The sequence below is a fragment of the Chanodichthys erythropterus genome, chromosome 6 (genome assembly GCF_024489055.1).
Source record: "Chanodichthys erythropterus isolate Z2021 chromosome 6, ASM2448905v1, whole genome shotgun sequence".
Taxonomy (NCBI): Eukaryota; Metazoa; Chordata; class Actinopteri; order Cypriniformes; family Xenocyprididae; genus Chanodichthys; species Chanodichthys erythropterus.
The window spans coordinates 33,793,909-33,812,040 of record NC_090226.1 but is presented as its reverse complement, the minus strand read 5'-3'; the positions used below and the strand labels follow the sequence as shown (position 1 = coordinate 33,812,040).

General features: G+C 33.7%; 1 protein-coding gene across 4 annotated transcripts; it reads left to right on the top strand.

The window, feature by feature from the left end:
• The first annotated feature begins 1,390 nt into the window (after positions 1-1,390).
• Positions 1,391-17,983, top strand: nuf2 (UF2 component of NDC80 kinetochore complex). Of its 4 annotated transcripts, XM_067388729.1 has the most exons (14): positions 1,391-1,516; positions 1,736-1,863; positions 6,355-6,429; positions 6,518-6,594; positions 6,671-6,732; positions 9,471-9,568; positions 9,736-9,809; positions 10,946-11,039; positions 12,774-12,836; positions 13,341-13,478; positions 13,624-13,764; positions 15,183-15,358; positions 15,678-15,813; positions 15,919-17,983. In XM_067388729.1, exons 2-14 carry the CDS (start codon positions 1,741-1,743, stop codon positions 16,024-16,026), a joined length of 1,365 nt encoding a protein of 454 aa, XP_067244830.1. In that variant the 5' UTR covers positions 1,391-1,516; positions 1,736-1,740; the 3' UTR covers positions 16,027-17,983. The 4 variants fall into 4 exon arrangements, with proteins under 4 accessions (XP_067244830.1, XP_067244832.1, XP_067244833.1 ...); XM_067388731.1 differs by lacking the exons at positions 1,391-1,516; positions 1,736-1,863 and adding an exon at positions 5,280-5,321; XM_067388732.1 differs by lacking the exons at positions 1,391-1,516; positions 1,736-1,863 and adding an exon at positions 5,340-5,521.
• Positions 17,984-18,132: the final 149 nt, after the last annotated feature.

Genomic DNA, 18,132 nt, shown 5'->3' with positions numbered 1-18,132 from the left:
TATATAGAATAATACGCTACTCGCTGCACTGGTCGTGTTTTACATATTTTCACTCTAATGCTCACATTATAACGAACAAAACAGCAATGCTGTGGATGGAATTCTGACGACAGCCAATCATGCATTTGAAGATCCATAATTTATTTATTTATTTATTGAAAATTATATGAACTTTTCCCTGCTCTAATAATTTGGTGGATGCATTTCTTATCTTAAAAAATGATTTGCAGTTCTGGATTGATCAAGGGCTTTCAAAGCAGTCTGAAAATGTAATAATAATAGTAATAATAATAAAAAATAAAATAATTGATTAAAATAAATAAATAAATATTTTTCTTAATAAAACATGATTATAATAAATGACTAAAACTTAAAATTTAAATAAATTAAATAAAAAGGTAGTGTAAAAATATGATAAATAAATTACATTCAGTTAAAAGAATTGATTTAGATACATAAATAAATAATAATAAATAAATATTTTTGTTGTAAAATGTAAAATATTTATACATATTCATGATTAAAATAAATTACTAAAATTTGATTCAAATAAATGGAAATAAAAAGAAATGTAATAAAAATTTAATAATAGTAATAAATAAATATTTTTCTTAATAAAGCATGATTAAAATAAATGACTAAAACTTGATTTAAATAAATGGAAATAAAAAGGAATTGTAAAAATGTAAAATTAAATAAATAAAAATAAGATTAAACTAAGTAACTAAAATAAAATTAATAATTACATTTTATTTAAATAATACATTAATACATTTTATTAAATAATTTGACAAACAAAACAATTAATAAAATATATCTAAATTACATCTACAGTGTTATATGAAAAATATTTTGTAATATTTTTATATAATCCTGCCTTCATTTTAATTTATTCATTTATTATTTTATTTATTTATTTATTTAATATTAGTATTAATTGATGTTTAAATTATACTTATTATAAATTAGGTGTCATTATAAGAATTTGATGTAAATATTTTTTTTTTGTATTTTTTTTCCTTTTTTATTTTTTCCCTATTTTTCATATATAAAAGTGTTTAATTATGTATGTATTGGATATTGTTCAATTAATTATTATTATTTTTTTTACTTTATGTGTTGGTGGGTGGGTATTACCACAAAAGGAAGAGAAAGTGGGGAAAATAAGGAATAACTATTGGTAAAAAAAAAAAAATATTTAAAGGAGATGTTCATTTGTACAATTGTATTAAATGTGTTTGAATTGAAAGACATAATAAAGTATAAAAACGTATGTAATGTGATGTAATCCAATTTAAACAAAATATTTTACACATTTATAATATTTTTAACTGTATTAATTGGGTCTTTATTCATAAATATATATAAATATATGCTTTTTATATTGTAGAGTTCGCTACACGCACTGCTTTTGCGATGACACGTGACGTAGGGAAGGCATGACGGAAGTGACGACAGAGGCGCCTAAAGTTTAAATTTGCTTCAGTTGACTGCGAGGGACGTTTGCGTAAACTTGGTTAGTACATTAGTTTGGTGTTTGTTATAGATTTTGAATAATGTCGGAGCAACAGTGTGAAAAAGAAGGTAATAAAGTTCTGTGTCTTTGAGTTGTTTATAATGTGGCGGAGTTCGTTATTGTCTGAGAGCCGCTTCTGTCGCGAGTAAACAACGCCACACTCGACGCCTGTCTGACGCGTTAATGTTCAGGATAATGTGGTTTCTTCTTTTTGAGCAGCAGGCATGACTGAAAACACTTTCCCGGTGTACAAGGTGGATGTTATCGTGCAGTTCTACCGAACCGAAGTTCTGACTGGACAGGAGGCGAAACATTTCACCAAGAATGACATTACTCCCAACCCAAAGGTACAAAATACATTACACTTTATTTTAAGGTGATGATATTACAGTGTAATTACACAGATAAGTGCTGAGTAATATTAAGTACACCACTGTTAAAAGGTTTGGGGTTGGTCATATTTTAATTTTTTTGAAAGTGTCTCTTCTGCTCACCAAGGCTGGATTTATTTGATAAAACAAATACAGTAGAAATTGTGAAATATTATTACTATTTAAAACGGCTGTTTTCTATGTGAATATATAGTAAAATATAATTTATTTCTGTGATCAAAGCTGAATTTTCAGCATCATTACTCCAGTCTTCAGTGTCACGTGATCCTTCAGAAATCATTCTGATATGATGATTTGCTGCTCAAGAAACATTTATGATTATTTTCAATGTTGAAAACAGCTGTGCTGCATTATAATTGTCTTTGCTGTCACTTTTGCTGTGAATAAAAGTAACTACATTCAATGGTTAGTTCACCCAAAAATGAAAATGTCATTAATTACTCACCCTCGTGCCCTTAATCTTCAGAACACAAATTAAGATATTTTTGATGAAATCCGATGGCTCGGTGAGGCCTGCAAAGCCAGCAATGACATTTCCTCTCTCAAGATCCATTAATGCACTAAAAACATTTAAATCAGTTCATGTGTGTACAGTGGTTCAATATTAATATTATAAAGCGATGAGAATATTTTTGGTGCGCCAAAGAAACACAATAACGACTTTTATAGTGATGGCCGATTTCAAAACACTGCTTCAGAAAGCTTCAGAGCGTTAGGATTCTTCATTTATAACAATCACTCCCTTGTTTAAATACATTTTAATCACCAATAGAGGTGTCTGAAAGTGCAAAAAATAAAAAAAGTGCAGTTACTAAACCATTTTTGTTGAACATTAGTAGTATTTAATGTTTGTTTTAATCTTCTTATTACAAAAATAATTTTATTTATAAAAAGCATCAGCAGCAACACTGTTAACAATAAGCAAAATAAACGTAGAATGTCTAATGTTTTCAGATGGAGTAAATAAAAGTCATATCAACTTTGCAGAAATGTAAGTAATCTACAGTTTTAGTAGATTTATAAGCTGTTTAATAGGCTAAAGAGTGAAGAATAAATGTTAAATAACTGTATAATCTCTGGAATATTGGAATATAACAAACAAAACATCGTATTTTATTGCATTTCTCAACTGGTACGTTATATCAGAATTATTATTAATGTTTTTGTCGTTCTAGATTATGAAATATTAAAGCGCTGTTTATCTATGCATTTACACAGAACTACTCAAACTGCGATTGCTCGCGGAGATGATAAATAATTAATTTCCATAGTTGTTTACTTGCGGATGTTTATTAGCGAATTAATGGTTATATAGTAAATGTTTATATAATTACGGTGTTTAAGACTTAACGAGACTAATGATGAGCACAGACAACAGAGAGAGAATTAAATTCAGCACTTTTATTACCAACATGTGCTCATTCATGGCTGTATCATTTAATTCATGCAAAGTTACATCTTTATTGCGACAAGACATGACGGATTCTTGCGTGACTCCGTGAGATTGTCTCTATTTCTTAGAGACAAGCTGCATAAACTAGCTACACTTCAGGCATTTATGTAACGCATTTAATTTATACATTAATGGCTGTTATGTAGACTTGTGCCGATATTCGGTAATGCGATAAATCGCGATAATGAAAATGCACGATATTGTAATCGTCAGCACTTCAGAATACTGTAAATAATAAATTATTACCAATGAATTTTTTTATAAGGCAATTAAGAATACTTTACCCATCAATCGTATAAAATGCACAACACCGCTGTGTTCTGCGTCAGAAGGACACGCGCTCAGACGTAAACAATCCCAACGTGCATGTGGCACATGGCGGAACCAGTGAAGGAGACGAGCTGAATGAAAGTGCGCGTTCACTCTCTGACAGCAGAGGGCGCTGATGGAACAGCAGAATGCAGCGGTTACCACGGAAACCGTGCAAACAAAGTAACTGCGCTAGTGAAGTTTTTAAAATGCTTCAAACAGCCATTCATTTTTTTGTAATCTGTGTTGTTCATCACAGCACCAAATACTGAATACTTAAAAAAGACTTAAAAGGATATTTATTTTCAAACCTAAACATTTTTATATTTTAATCTGGACTACAACATGCCCTAATGATTAGAAATGTTCTGATTATTTGTTATTGTTCAGTAAAACTTTGAAAACATACAGCTTCATTAGTGAACATGTTAATTCAATATCACTAAACTGACAATAAAAGTACTTATAAAGTATTAATTATTATTAATTAATGTTAATTTCTTACTGTTTAATTACATTACTAAAATCAAAATAACTTATTTAATGGATCTGAGATAAAACTAACAATGATCAGTTGTTTCTAATATAACATTAACAAAAAAATAACACTTTCTGTAACAAATGTAGCTGTTGCTCAATCTTAGTTAATGCATTAAATAGAGTAAAGTGTTATCTGTTGTTCTTTATAGCCTAATTCTTTTGCATTTTAATCTGTTTGAAAATTTCAGTCAGAGTTGTTTTTGTTTTATTACAAAAAGAGTTCTTAAACCTGTTAAACTGACAAATGGTTTTGCAACTTAATTTAAAATTGTGATAATACCGTGATAAAAGCTTCATCAATTAATCGCAACATGAAAATTTGATACCGTCACATGCCTACTGTTATGTTACATAAAGTTTACTAATTACAGCAAAGCAGGTAAGTATACTTTACCCGTGCATGCCGTTGTCTCGTCTCCCCTCAGATGCGCTGTAATGGCGATCCTGCGCGGAATTCTCAAAACTCCCACAAGATGGTGGCGTTTATCTGTAAATCTGATATTACAAAACCAATTAGGGATGCTCACATTGACCGTTTAACCGTTAACCGAAAGTAAGAATTTTAACCGATTAATACAATCAGTTAAATTTTTTTTTTTTTTTTTTGATGCATGGTTAAAGAAAAATATGCTATATATACATATATGCTTATTTGTTAACTCGCAGGGCGTTTCACACGTGCCAGACATATTTCGCTAAGCAACAAGCAAAATGAAGCGAGCGAAAATAAGTACTGACCATTTCGATAGAAAGGGTCGCGCCGTTGGCACGGGGGACAGTTTTGAAAAGACAGAAATCGACCCCCGCACTTTTGATAAGGGCTGCTTCAATCAGTCACAATATATCATCTTTTAGCTTAGGATATTTTCTTTCAAATGAGACCATTTTCACGTTTCTGTGAGCTTTCGTTCTTAAATAATCATCTGTTTTGTTGCAGATGTGAAGAAGAGGAAATGCGCTCTCGAACAGAGAAACACGCAATCTCCAAGCAATCGATCACAGCGTGCTAATGTTTTAGGACAGGTCGATGGTATAAATCGTGCCCGAACGTTAGCTTTTGTCAATCAAGCAAAACCGTCCATTCAGAAACCGAGAAATTTGACACTTTAAGGTAAGAGGCTGATCTCTCAGATTGACGCGCGAGCTGGCTTGACAGAAGTTTTCGTGAGGATTTGTAGTTTATGGACTGTTTTGAGTTAAAAGCATTGATGGCATGTATAAAAGAGATATCTAAAAGCGAAATGAAAATTATTGCTTCGACCGGCGACACAGTGGGGAGGACGCACGAGAGGAGACCTGCGCGTTTAATTGGTATGTGTATACTGTAATACTGCATTTACAAAGCTTATCAGTGGCATGCACTTTGATAACGAAAGTGAAAGTGCCTTTTGCGGTCGCATCGCGGTGCCCCCGCGTTCCCATTTCTCTCGATGTGAACCGTGAGCTCCAGTCCATTACAATTTAGGGCCATGGTATACTTCATTTCCCGCATTCCGCTTAGTCTCGTGTGCGAGCCTTTCAAAGAAAATCCATTGCCCATGAGTGCGGAAAGATGCGTTCGGTATGCACACTTGCACCGTCCGTGGTCATAACAATAACAATGCTTGAGGTACAGTAGGCCTGCTATTTATATTTGATGGAAAAAATGTCTAAAATACCGGTTGTTTGTCATCTTAATTTGTTAAACATTTAAGTGAAAAATAATTTTAGTGTAGGCCTATTTATTTTATGCCTTTTATTTAAATTATTTTTTTCTGTTGTCAGAAACACTGCAGGTGCGTGACAATTTGATAATGTGAATCCAGGTTCTGTTGTTTATCTGTTCTATGCTGCTGTTTGCATGTTAAAATAAACCCGTGGAACACACAGACACTCGTCAATTGTATTTTTTATTTAATGTCATAGCCTATATATGTCATATTATCATCATATAGGCTATACAATATTATAATCTTATCAGTTAACGGTTAATAATCGGATAACGAGCGTCGGTTGTCGGTCGAGAAATTTAACCGAAATGAGCATCCCTAAAACCAATATCCAATTATGGTAAAATGCTTAAATATCGGGGAAAATATCAGTAAATTGATATATTGGTCGATCTCTAATTATTGTCAAACATTTAAAATCTGTTTGATTTTCAGGCAGAAACCATTCAGAGGGTCTACATGAGAGTTTTGCAGCTTCTGTTTAGTTTCAGACCTGAGTGCCATTACACGGTGAGCGTAGCGTTTATTTGCATCAACGTTGTGTTTTCATATCAAAACTGAGTTTGGTTTAATTGGAAGTGCTCCTGTTTTTCCGCAGGTGCCGTTGTCTGAAAACGTTCAGTACCCCATGCTGTATGAGTGGGTTACTCCAATCATGAGCGTTTACATGCGCATGTGAGTGTTTTTACTGAGGTGTTGCAGTGTTTTATTCGGCATCTGTATAAATGTTGTAAATTTATGTTTCTCTTAGGTGCCAGTTCTTACCGCTTTGTCACGTGTATGATTTTTCCCTGAATGATTTGCTCAACCCCAGTAAGTAGCTTTTATTTTCTCTATCAGGTGACACACGCAGGGCTCAACGGTGAGAATTATTTCTGCTGCATCAGTCATCTTTTTTTTTTTCTTACTCTGACAACATTTTCACTTGCTGTGCCGCAAAAGAATGAGGAGTGAGTGGATGGTTTATTTTTAACAATGTTGTAGATTGTGTTTTAACATTACTCCAGATTGTTTTGTAAACCAGGCACAATTTAATGCAGGGTCTACAAAAAACTTTTTAGAAAGATGGATCTTTGCTTGCATCGGACAACTTCATAATGCTTTCTCTGTAAATAACGGTTTTATTTTATTTAAGTGATTGCACTCACGGTTGTTGTCATTAATTAAAACCATTAAAGCATTTCTGTAAATTGAAATAAAGCTGAAAAAATAAAATCTAAATATTAGTTGAAAAACTTTAACTAAACAGAAATTAGAAATGATGCAGAGGCATGTTAAATAAAAATATGTGCATGGCTAAATCTAGAGATGCACCAGTGTATCGGACTATTTTTGCTCAATTTTCAACCATCGGCATATGCGTGTATCTGCGTTATTCAGAGAAACCTCGCAGCTGAACATAATCTATGTATATGATGAAACGCATTTAAGTTTATTTTGTAGGGCTGGGTAGAAAAATATTGATTTCTCGATTTTTACGAACCAATATTCTTAAATCCCAAGAATCGATTAGTCTAGTCTGTTTTCAGTTGATGAATGAGCAGAATATGTAGCTCCTCCCATCCAATAAATCACAATAATCTTTGTGCTTTGTTCCTTTTGATATGAAACAAAGTCTCAGATTTCAAATGACGTCCATCTTATTATGAGATTAAAAAATAAATACTGTTTTGGCGCTGTTTAATGTGGCGTGACAGATCGCTTTAGCGCCTCAGTTAAAGAGAAGCATGTGATCATCCTCTCCTCCGCTTTAATACCAGTTAGTGCGAAATAAACATGAACATCTGAAGGTATGTTAAAATATACAGTACAACTTACTGAAATCCGTATCATGTCTCGTGTAATCGCTCAGTGTTTCAACCTCGGAAAGACGTCAATAAAACAGCTTTAACGTCACATTTACCTCAGAAAAACATATTCAGTGACCATAAACTCATTAGTCAGATGGAAAAGTGAACTCTTGAAGGCATTCTGATAAATATAGCTATGCACCGTTACATATTCATTATAATTTTTATTGTTCTTCAATATTTAATGCATGTTTTAATAAATCAATTATGACAGCTGTGATTTAAAGTAATTATTTAAAAGATGATTTTATATTTTAAAAAAAAATGAATTGGAGCAGAAATATGATTATGTAATTCTAAACTTTATAATAAATTGAGTGTAATTTTAAGTGTTTGTTTATAAATAAGTTAATTTAACCTTCAGTATTATTATAGTAGTACCAGCTGACTCTCATGTGCAGTTTACTGCATTAGTTGATTTTTTTTTTTTTCCTCTAGAAAATTTGCCATGAACTGTAACTGAAATATTACATCCAAATAATCGAATCGAAAGTATGTGAATGGTAATAAATTGAATCGTGAAAATTACCCAGCCCTATTAAATTGTACTATTTAATAATTTTATGTATGGATTACATAATGCAATTAATTTAACATACTTTAATGTAATTATAGTCTTGTTTGGATGAAATTATATATTTATATCTTCTTATCACTATTATAAGGCCGTACAGAGTAAGTGCTTTTGTGTACGAGTGCTTTCAGTCATAAATTTAGAATGTTTTTTTGGTATGAAATTTTTGGTAATCGTGATTTGTTCTTAAAATGTCCCTATGTACATTTCACACACAAATTTGTGTATACGCATACTCAGTGACCCAATAAGAATATAATAATAATTTTATAATATTATTATTACAGTAATAATAGACATAAAACAAATGCACCTCAAAATAAATAAATAAAAAGGATTATTTCATTACTTTCTGCTACAGTAGGGAAATTAGAATACTTTTGTCCTAATTTCTACACTTGTAAGAGATAAACCCTTGAGCTCTTTTTTTTTTTAATGAAAACTGCAGTAGAGCTTTTGTTTTTATTGAAAAGTTTTATTAACAGGTCTGATTATAAATCTAGTGAAATCCTGTAATCATCTTCCTTCAAAAATATGTTGGAAATTATTCAAATGTGAAAATAAAGCAAAACTGGTGCCAAATGCATGTTAAACTAACAGCACATGCAGAGATGGAGTTCGCGACGTTCATTCAGTGTGGAATGAAACACGGAAAACACCGGATCACGAGCTGAACGCTTGAGCAAAGTGCTGAAACATGCAGTAAGAACAGACTATATACTTGTTTAATTATTATTATTTTTATTTTTTTTTGATAAGGGCACAAAGCCATATCATGCTTTCAATTTTAGTTTGTTTGATAGATTCTTTGCCAAAGCAATGGTGCAAAACAGCATCAGGGAGCTTTTATGTTGTTATGAGAAGTTTTAAAATAACTTTGGTTCATTATGAAGTACAGATTAGACTATAGCGGGCTGCCGGAGTCTAGGTAATTGAAGTTTTTGTTTTTTAGTGGCAGGTGCAACACAGGTGACCTGACAGCTGACCTGAAACACACTCACACTGACCCTGCGCAGCAGACACTTCTCACTGTTGTGCCCTGACACAGTCACACTTTTGTTGCATACATTTTAAAGCTGATATGAAAAAGTCATGCTGAGCTGATTTATTTATTTATTTATTGACAGAGGTTAAGCGAACAATCACTATTCTGAGTGCAATCCAAAATTTCCTACACTTCAGAAAGCAGAGGCTGGAAATGGCTGCTGCCCACCAGCAAAGTTTTGTAAGTTTTGCTGTTTTTGTAAAATCTGGACTTGGATCAAGGTGTTTTAGGCAGGTCTGTTAGATAGAATAAATCTCTTTATGAGACTGAGCTTTGTAACGTATACATGCACAAATGGATACATCACACACTAAAGGAAAACATTAAAAAGCTACATTTTTCAACAGCGGTCTGATATGGACAGACTCCAGGCATACACAAGAGAAATAAAGGAAGCTGAGAAGAAGATTGAGAAACTGACGTAAGTGCAATGTGTTTGAGAGTTTTTTTTTTTTTTAAACATCTATTCAATAAAAAAAGATGCTTATTTATTAGGGCTGGGTATCAATTCAGATGTCCCAATTCGATTCTGATTCACAAGGTCTCAATTCAATCTTGAGTTTCGATTCAAATAATGACTTCAGTGATTAAATTTTCTCTGGCCCCACCACAAAAAGTAATGAATAAAATAGTTATTGTTTTTGCTGTTTGACCCATGAATTCTTGTATTGTAATAAATAAGGTTGACACCCAATATTTTAGATACCAGTGAAATATAGCAATTCTCAGTGCCAATTTAGATACCACAGCTAAAACTACTATATAAATTTCAAAGATTATTAAAGGCAAGTAAACAACAAGCAATAGAACAAAGATGCATATTAAATAATCAGCGCTTTTCAGGTTTTTCATGTTGGTCTAACAGTAGTTTTCAGGTACAGAAACTGAATAAATTAATCAAATGTAAAATAACACTGCATATAATCTTCACTGTATAAATTAAAAGTTAATCCTTATTAAAGTTACAAAAATGTTATTCAGTGAAGAGCACGGAGTGATTTTTCTGTCTTTTGTAGTTTGATTAACATTAAAACACAGACAGCAGCAGGAATATTAGGCTTCTGTCACTTTAAGACTAATGCACGGATCCAATAATGATGCACATGCGTTCTTTCTCTATTGCTTACCGTAACAGATTATGTTAATCCAAGATACTAGCAAATTTGAAGTTTGAGTGCATTTATGTTTAGGCTCAAGGAGAGGTGTAAGAGAATTAATTTTATTATTTTCACACTGTCTGAGACGCGCAGCTGTGAGCACTTCAGGTGTGCGCGCACACAAAAGGTCTCGCACAGCGTGCGCGAGTTCTTTCTCTTTGCATCCGCCATGTTTAGCACTGAATGAATGACTGTTCTCGCTGTAACATGGCGCAAGGTAAATAAGAGGATGACATCTAGTGGAGAAGACCAGTAATAAGATGAGCAATTATGTTCAATGTTTGCTGAAATAAATACGGAAAAAAATCGATTTGTGGCTTTTGAGAATCCAATTATCCACATATAAAAAACGATTTTTTGGCCAGCCCTATTATGAATGTATCCTATCCTCTCTTCACAGTACCATACCTCCAGAGCAGCAAGCGGAGGCTAAAGAGCTGGCGGCCGCTCTGGCAGAGTTGACAACTAACACACAGCATGAATATCAGGATGTGGTGAGATGTCAATGATTTTAAAATGCCTTATTGAAATGTGTACACAATGCTTGCAGTATACAAATAAAATATCACCTAAGGGCGTTTTAACACATGGCTCGTTTGGAGCGTTTGTTTCCTGCTGCGTTTTCTCACTTAGTTCAGTTCCTTAGGCATACAGTGGCAAGAAAATGTGTGAACCACTTGCCGAAACTGTGAAAAGTGAATAATTTTAATAAAATAAGAGAGATTATACAAAATGCATGTTGTTGTTTTTTTAGTACTGTCCTGAGTAAGATGTTTTACATGAGACGTTTACATTCAATTCACCAGACAAAACAATAGCTGAATTTATTAAAATAACCCCATTCATAAGTATGTGAAGCATTGATTCTCAATACTGTGTGTGGTCACCTGATGATCCACGACTGTTTTTGTGTTTTGTGATGGTTGTTCATGAGTCTCTTGTTTGTTCTGAGCAGTTAAACCGAGCTCTGTTCTTCAGAAAAATCCTCCAGCTCCTGCAGATTCATCAGTTTTCAAGCATTTTTGCATATTTGAACCCTTTCCAGCAGTGACTGTAGGATTTTGAGATTCATCTTTTCACACTGAGGACAACTGAGGGACTCAAACACAACTATTAAAAAAGGTTCAAACATTCACTGATGCTCCAGAAGGAAACACGATGCATTAAGAGTCGGGGGTGAAAACTTTTGAATTCAAATATCAATGTAAATTGTATCTTCTGTTGCTTCAGAAGGGCAGTACTAAATGAAAAACAACGATTTTTAAACAAAATAAGATAAACTGTGACATCTTCATCCTGTTCAAAAGTTTTCACCCCCCGACTCTTAATGCATCGTGTTTCCTTCTGGAGCATCAGTGAATGTTTGAACCTTTTTTAATAGTAGTGTTTGAGTCCCTCAGTTGTCCTCGGTGTGAAAAGATGAATCTCAAAATCCTACAGTCACTGCTGGAAAGGGTTCAAATATGCAAAAATGCTTGAAAACTGATGAATCTGCAGGAGCTGGAGGATTTTTCTGAAGAACAGAGCTCAGTTTAACTGCTCAGAACAAACAAGAGACTCATGAACAACCATCACAAAACACAAAAACAGTCGTGGATCATCAGGAAACCACACACAGTATTGAGAATCAATGCTTCACATACTTATGAACGGGGTTATTTTAATTCAGCTATTGTTTTTTTCTTTTGAACTAAATGTAAACATCTTTTATGTAAAATATCTTACTCAGGACAGTACTAAACAAAAAATAACATGCATTTTGTATGATCTCTTATTTTATTAAAATTACTCATTTTCACAGATTCTGCAAGTGGTTCATACTTTTTCATGCCACTGTATATGAACATGGCTATTTCTCTCGGAACAGCACCAATAAAATCTGTCCGAGATCACTTGAATGAGAGCACAGTTTACTCATGTGATTTGTATGAACAAATTTTGGTCCGTTTAGAAATGTTCCATTAAAAATTGCAACATTCTAACAATTTTAATCACAAAACAAACAATCTACAAACAATCTTTCAGTCTACAGAACTGAAAACACCCTGAATTTAGTTTGTGTTGTGTAAGGGAATTCTGAGTCTTACAATTCTGACCAAGTTCACCACAGACATGATGCTTTGAAACTGGTATCACATGGCCAAGTGTTTTTCATGCTGATCTTGCATGCCTTTTTTCTTGTCAGAATATTTTTCTTTTTTTTTAAACTTTGAATGTTTTCTCTTTAGAATGCAATGAATGAAAAGGTTGCGCAGTGCAAGACGGAAATTGCTGAGATATCACAGAAACTGGTATGTATCAGATAATTTCTTTTAATTTATCAGACTTTAGTTTGTATGAGGGTTAAAGTTGCGATGTAAGTTTAGAGAGGCGAAATGAATTACATATAAAATATGGTCACAAATTATTGTTCACTTCCTAAATGATAAATGTATAGCATTTACTGCTAATTATATATAAATCATTTATAACCAGTGCAGATATGTTAGAAACAATGCATCGCGATACAAATGCCAACTTGTATTCAATGCACACTTTTTCAATTGATGCATTGCATCGTTTTAAGGCGATGCAGTGATGTAAATTAGTGAATCTTACGTGTGTGTGTGTGAGCGTGAGAGAGAGAGAGAGAGAGAGAGAGAGATGCAAGCAGAATACGGGTGTTTCTAAAACACACACAGCATCTCGTGTAGCCAGACTGTATAACTATATATAATAACTGAATGATACTAAAATAAAACAGATGCAAAGTTTTGTATTTTTATTTATATTACTTTTATTAATTGCCCCTACAGACTCAAAGGAAACTGGATGTGGCGACACTGAAGGATGAGATATCCAAGCTCAAGTCACAGATTGTGGAGTCGCCTGAAGAGCTAAAAAATGAGATGGAAAAGATGAAAGAGAACGTGAAGAGCATTAAGTTGTCAAAAGTATGTCTGTTCCACACCTTTAGGTTATGTGAAAATGTGCTTACAACAAGATATAAGTGTTTTAATTGCACAGATAAACAGATCTTTGTTCTCTCACTGATTATTGGTAGATTTACGGCCTGCTGTGTCTGTGTGTCCGTGACAGGAGCTGGCCGATGAACGGTTGGTGGAGCTCCAGATGTTGGTCCAGTGTGCAAGTCAGGTGGAGGCAGAAATCCAGGTCCTGCTCAAACAGCTGCAGGACTTACAGAGTAGCATGTGCAAGACCAACCAGCAAAAAGAGGAGGTAAAGCTCAGACATGCATCACACGTTTGCAAGGAGTTTTGACTTTTGATTGGAGCAAACTGTTATGGAAAGCTTAAGTTAGAAATTCTGACATTCTGCGTTATAAAGTATTGTAAATTCCATTTTTATGAATGGATTCCTTCTGTGTTTGATGTGATGTGAGTTTGTTGACCCAACACTAGAAGGCCTATTTAAAGGATTAGTTCACTTCTGAATGAAAATTCTGATAATTTACTCACCCCATGTCATCCAAGATGTTCACTATCAGGAAATTTGTATTTGAAAGTGAACTAATCCTTTAATGATTTCACATCTAAGGGACATACGTAAAAGTGAAGAAAAACAGATTTTGATCATGTTTGGAGGATCTTGTGTTTTACAACACTGCTGAGAAAACCTCAGAAAAATGTATGCAATTTATTGCTTTATTTTGTTATTGATGTTTGACATGATGAATATTAGAAAGTGTGTATATATAGAAGCTCATAAAATCAGGTTTGGACTTCACATTCTCAATAATGTCAACAGCATCTGAAGCAAATTTTGTGTATCTCAAAGTTATGGCATTTGAAACCATATTAGCCTTTTTATTAAAAGTCCAGAAAAACTGGAAACAAATGAAACCTCTTTAAAAACAAGTGTTTTACTGAACATAAGGACTACTTGCATGTGTAAATGCCACAATAAAGCATACAAATATTTAATATTACAGCCATAATAGCCAAATTACCATGTCTTGTCACTCGATCTATGTGTCGTTATGATGTTTTTGGGCTCGTTTGAATCGAGACAACCTGCTCTAAAATACTATTTACTGCTGTTTCGCAATGTTATAAAGCGAAATGTAAAGCAAAAGCCTCATGTGTACTGTTATGTATATCAGCAGCTTATTTTTTTTTTTATTTTTTTTTTTAAACACACATATAGTATAGTATAGTTTGGTTACAAACTGAAACAAATATGCTTTTTGTATTCTGCTAGTTGAGACCTTTTCAATGATATAAAACAAAGACTATCAGATATTTATGATGCTTTTACATACCACATTTCAATGTAATATAATATTATAGCAAATTTAAAAGCACCCAAGAGTTAGTTATATTATTTTCATTATATAGATTTTCATTTTCATTATTTATATATATATTATATTCACTATAAAGCCAAGCTACTAAGCTTTAAAATGACACCTATTTTTCGTTGATCAAGCAAGAGGTCATGAAGTTAAAGGATGACAACTTTTTTTGTTTGACTCTGGTGCCCCCTGTCGGTCCAAGTGGTTAAAGCCTCAAAGATGGTCTTTTTTTTCCCCCCCTCCAATTATGTTTGGTATCATTAATGGTGCTGGAATTTCTTTTTTTTCTTTTTTTTTTTTTTTCTTTTGTTTTTCACCTTTGTAAATGATCATTCCTGCACAGGTCCAGAGATTAGCAGCCATGAATGAAGCCTTGCAGAAAGAGCTGAAGAGCCTGAGCACTGAAGAGGGCCAGATGAAGAGGGCGCTTGCCATGAAACTCGACAAGGAGTCAAAACAACAGATCCGTCGGCAGAAGAAGAAAGAGGTGAAAGATCAGCAGGTCAAAAATATTTATGGGTAAGTGAAAAATCAATAACCTATGAGATTTTACCTTTTTCTGAAGGATGCTTTTGTAAATTTATTTGATTAATACAACTATTGCGCTAAATATTAGAAGCTGTGCATGTCTTTATACATTCATCAGCAGTACATTTTAGCTTTTTACCATATGACAGTATCATATCATGATGTGAGTGTATCATTACACCCCTGCTACAAACAAAACACATACAAGGGTCATCGAGGAGCATCAGTTGGACTCTTCTGCTCTATTTCAGTGCTCTGATTGGATGAAAAGATTGTGAACCACTCTGATTTTCTAATGTTTTATATTCAGGCAATATGACAAAATCCACCAGAAACGAGAGGAATTTGTGAAAATCATAGAAGAAAGCAACCGTGAAACTAAACAGTTCAGGGAGAAGATGCAGAAGCTCAGAGAAAAGTGCAGCCAGCACACTCAAAAAGCCCAGGTGTGCTTCATCAACACTTCTGAACTGTCTGTCTTTGGTTCGGTTCTTGAGGCTGTTGTTTAACGTTAAGGCCGTGTTGTAATATCGATTCCTTGTCTTCCGCAGGAGATCTACGATCGTCTCCTCACAACTCTGGAGCAGTATAACAAGCGGATTGAAAGCATTGTGGTGGAGACCAATGCAGACACCTTAAAAATGAAATCGCACTTCTAGAATCTTTTCTTACACTCTTTACAGTCGTTTCATGTTCCTACAGTTGTCTGTCATGTTTCATTGTACATGTCATTTTTTTTGTTAATGTAGCAGAATTGTATTTAAATGTTAGGTGGCAAAAAGTTACTTATAGTTCAAGTGGACAGTATTGATAAAATGTGTTTATTGGAAACAGTTGGGTCTCAAGCTTTTTCCACATTACTGTTGTAAACCAAAGTCTATAGTTAAGGGTGATCCGGGGCCCTTTTCTACCACTGACCAAGACCAATGTAATTAGACGCATGCATTTTTTTTCCTCAGCACTTCAAATGTTATTTTTAATGTGATGAACACAAACATTTGTTCATCCTTCTTTTGTAAAACCGAACCATTCAAAATGTAGGAAATCCAACATTTGATAAACACTTATTTAAAAACAGAAAATACATTACCACTATAACCAGCAGGTGGCGGCAGAGTAGCATTTATTCGCGCATATATTCAATAGTTTCGCTTTTGAATAAATATTTAACTTAATGAAACAAATGGGTTTAAAAATGAATCTTGTCAAGGTGATATATGAAGTACTCAAAATCTCATGAAAAACAACTTTTCTTTTGAATGAATGACACAGAAAGCGAGCACCGCGCTCTCCCTTTATAATCACTGAAGCGCAAGATCACTGATTTTGGCAAAACGAACATTTTATTCAATGAATCTAACTAAAGTGTACAATAAATATTTAATTTTTGACACGAAAGTGTGAAAACTGACGGTCGAATTGAATTGTCGAGGAGGAACATTGAGATACTACTTTATTTATTTTTTTTATGCCGTCTTACCTTTGAATAACTAAATTAATGCAATGCCTGATTATTTAAGTGACTATATTCTCATTTATTACACTATTGATGCTCGGCACACCAGCAAGTGACATCTCACCGGAAGTTTTCCAGCTGGCTTATATTATTGCGGAAGTTCTAAAGAACGCTCTGTGCATGTAGTCAATTCTATTTCCGAATTGGGGCGCAGTGGATGAATTTGTCATTGATAAGCAATTGCGTTTGAAAAATCGCATTATTTCGTTATCACAGAAAAGCAGCATTTTTTTTTTTTTTTTTTTGGATTAAGATAATAAAACGTATAAAATATAGATGTATTTTGAATCAGAATAGTTCGTGATTATTCGCTAGTTTGGTTTGTTGGAGTGCTTGTAATGAAGCATGCACGCATCTCTGAATGAAAATGGAAAATGCTTCATGTAACTTTTGGAATAAAAGATATATACATGTCTGGAGATTTGCCTTCTACCCTGCAGCAGCTGTCGCGAGGCGAACGCGCCGCACTCTGAGCTCGAGCGCTGCTGTGTTCTTTCAGAAGCGACGCGGAGAAAATGTGCGCGTGAGAAAACAACCTCCTTCGAGCCGGAGTCGAACCAGCGACCTAAGGATTGCCACCATTCCCACTACAGTCCTCCGCTCTACCAACTGAGCTAAAGCTGGGGAACAATAGTCTGGATGGTGGGGGGAAGAAGGGGAAGAAGGGGGAAGGAGGAAAAATGAGGAAAAAGAGAGAAAAATTGAGAAATTCGGAAAAAAATAAGTGAAATAAGAGTTAATATTGACTCAGAAGCTACATAACACATTTATTACATTATTAATTTGAGAAATATGTCCGTAGATAACACTTTGCTGTAGTATTGCATGGGGCGCTGTGGATCCAAAGGTTGCCGGTTCGATCCCCGCCTGGAGCAAGAATCTCTAACTTACGAATCATTTAATTAATCAATTATTAATTGATACAAATAGTATAGTGGCTTATTATGAATGCAATACATTAAAATATATGTACTCAGTGTACATAACTGAACATACTTATGTAACAATGATATGGATAATAACTTAATTTACATAGCAGTGCAAGAAACATTTATATCAATTAGTTAGTGCACTAGCAGACACCTACAAATGTATGTTTTGACTAAAATATATAAAAAGTTATTACTATATTCATATGTATTGTTTGTATGTATACTATGTATGAAAGGAATTAGAAATAAAAGTACTGCAACAATGTAATTGTTTTCTCTGAGTGAATGTTGTCAATAAAGATGAAGGCACTGCTGTT

What these genes read in the sequence shown, in the direction of transcription:
- nuf2 (XM_067388729.1), top strand. Translation starts at nt 1,741, where the DNA reads ATGACTGAAAACACTTTCCCGGTGTACAAGGTGGATGTTATCGTGCAG. An exon ending in CTGCCCACCAGCAAAGTTTT is followed by an intron (nt 9,569 to 9,735) that starts GTAAGTTTTGCT and finishes ATTTTTCAACAG; the next exon opens with CGGTCTGATATGGACAGACT. An exon ending in AAGAAGATTGAGAAACTGAC is followed by an intron (nt 9,810 to 10,945) that starts GTAAGTGCAATG and finishes CTCTCTTCACAG; the next exon opens with TACCATACCTCCAGAGCAGC.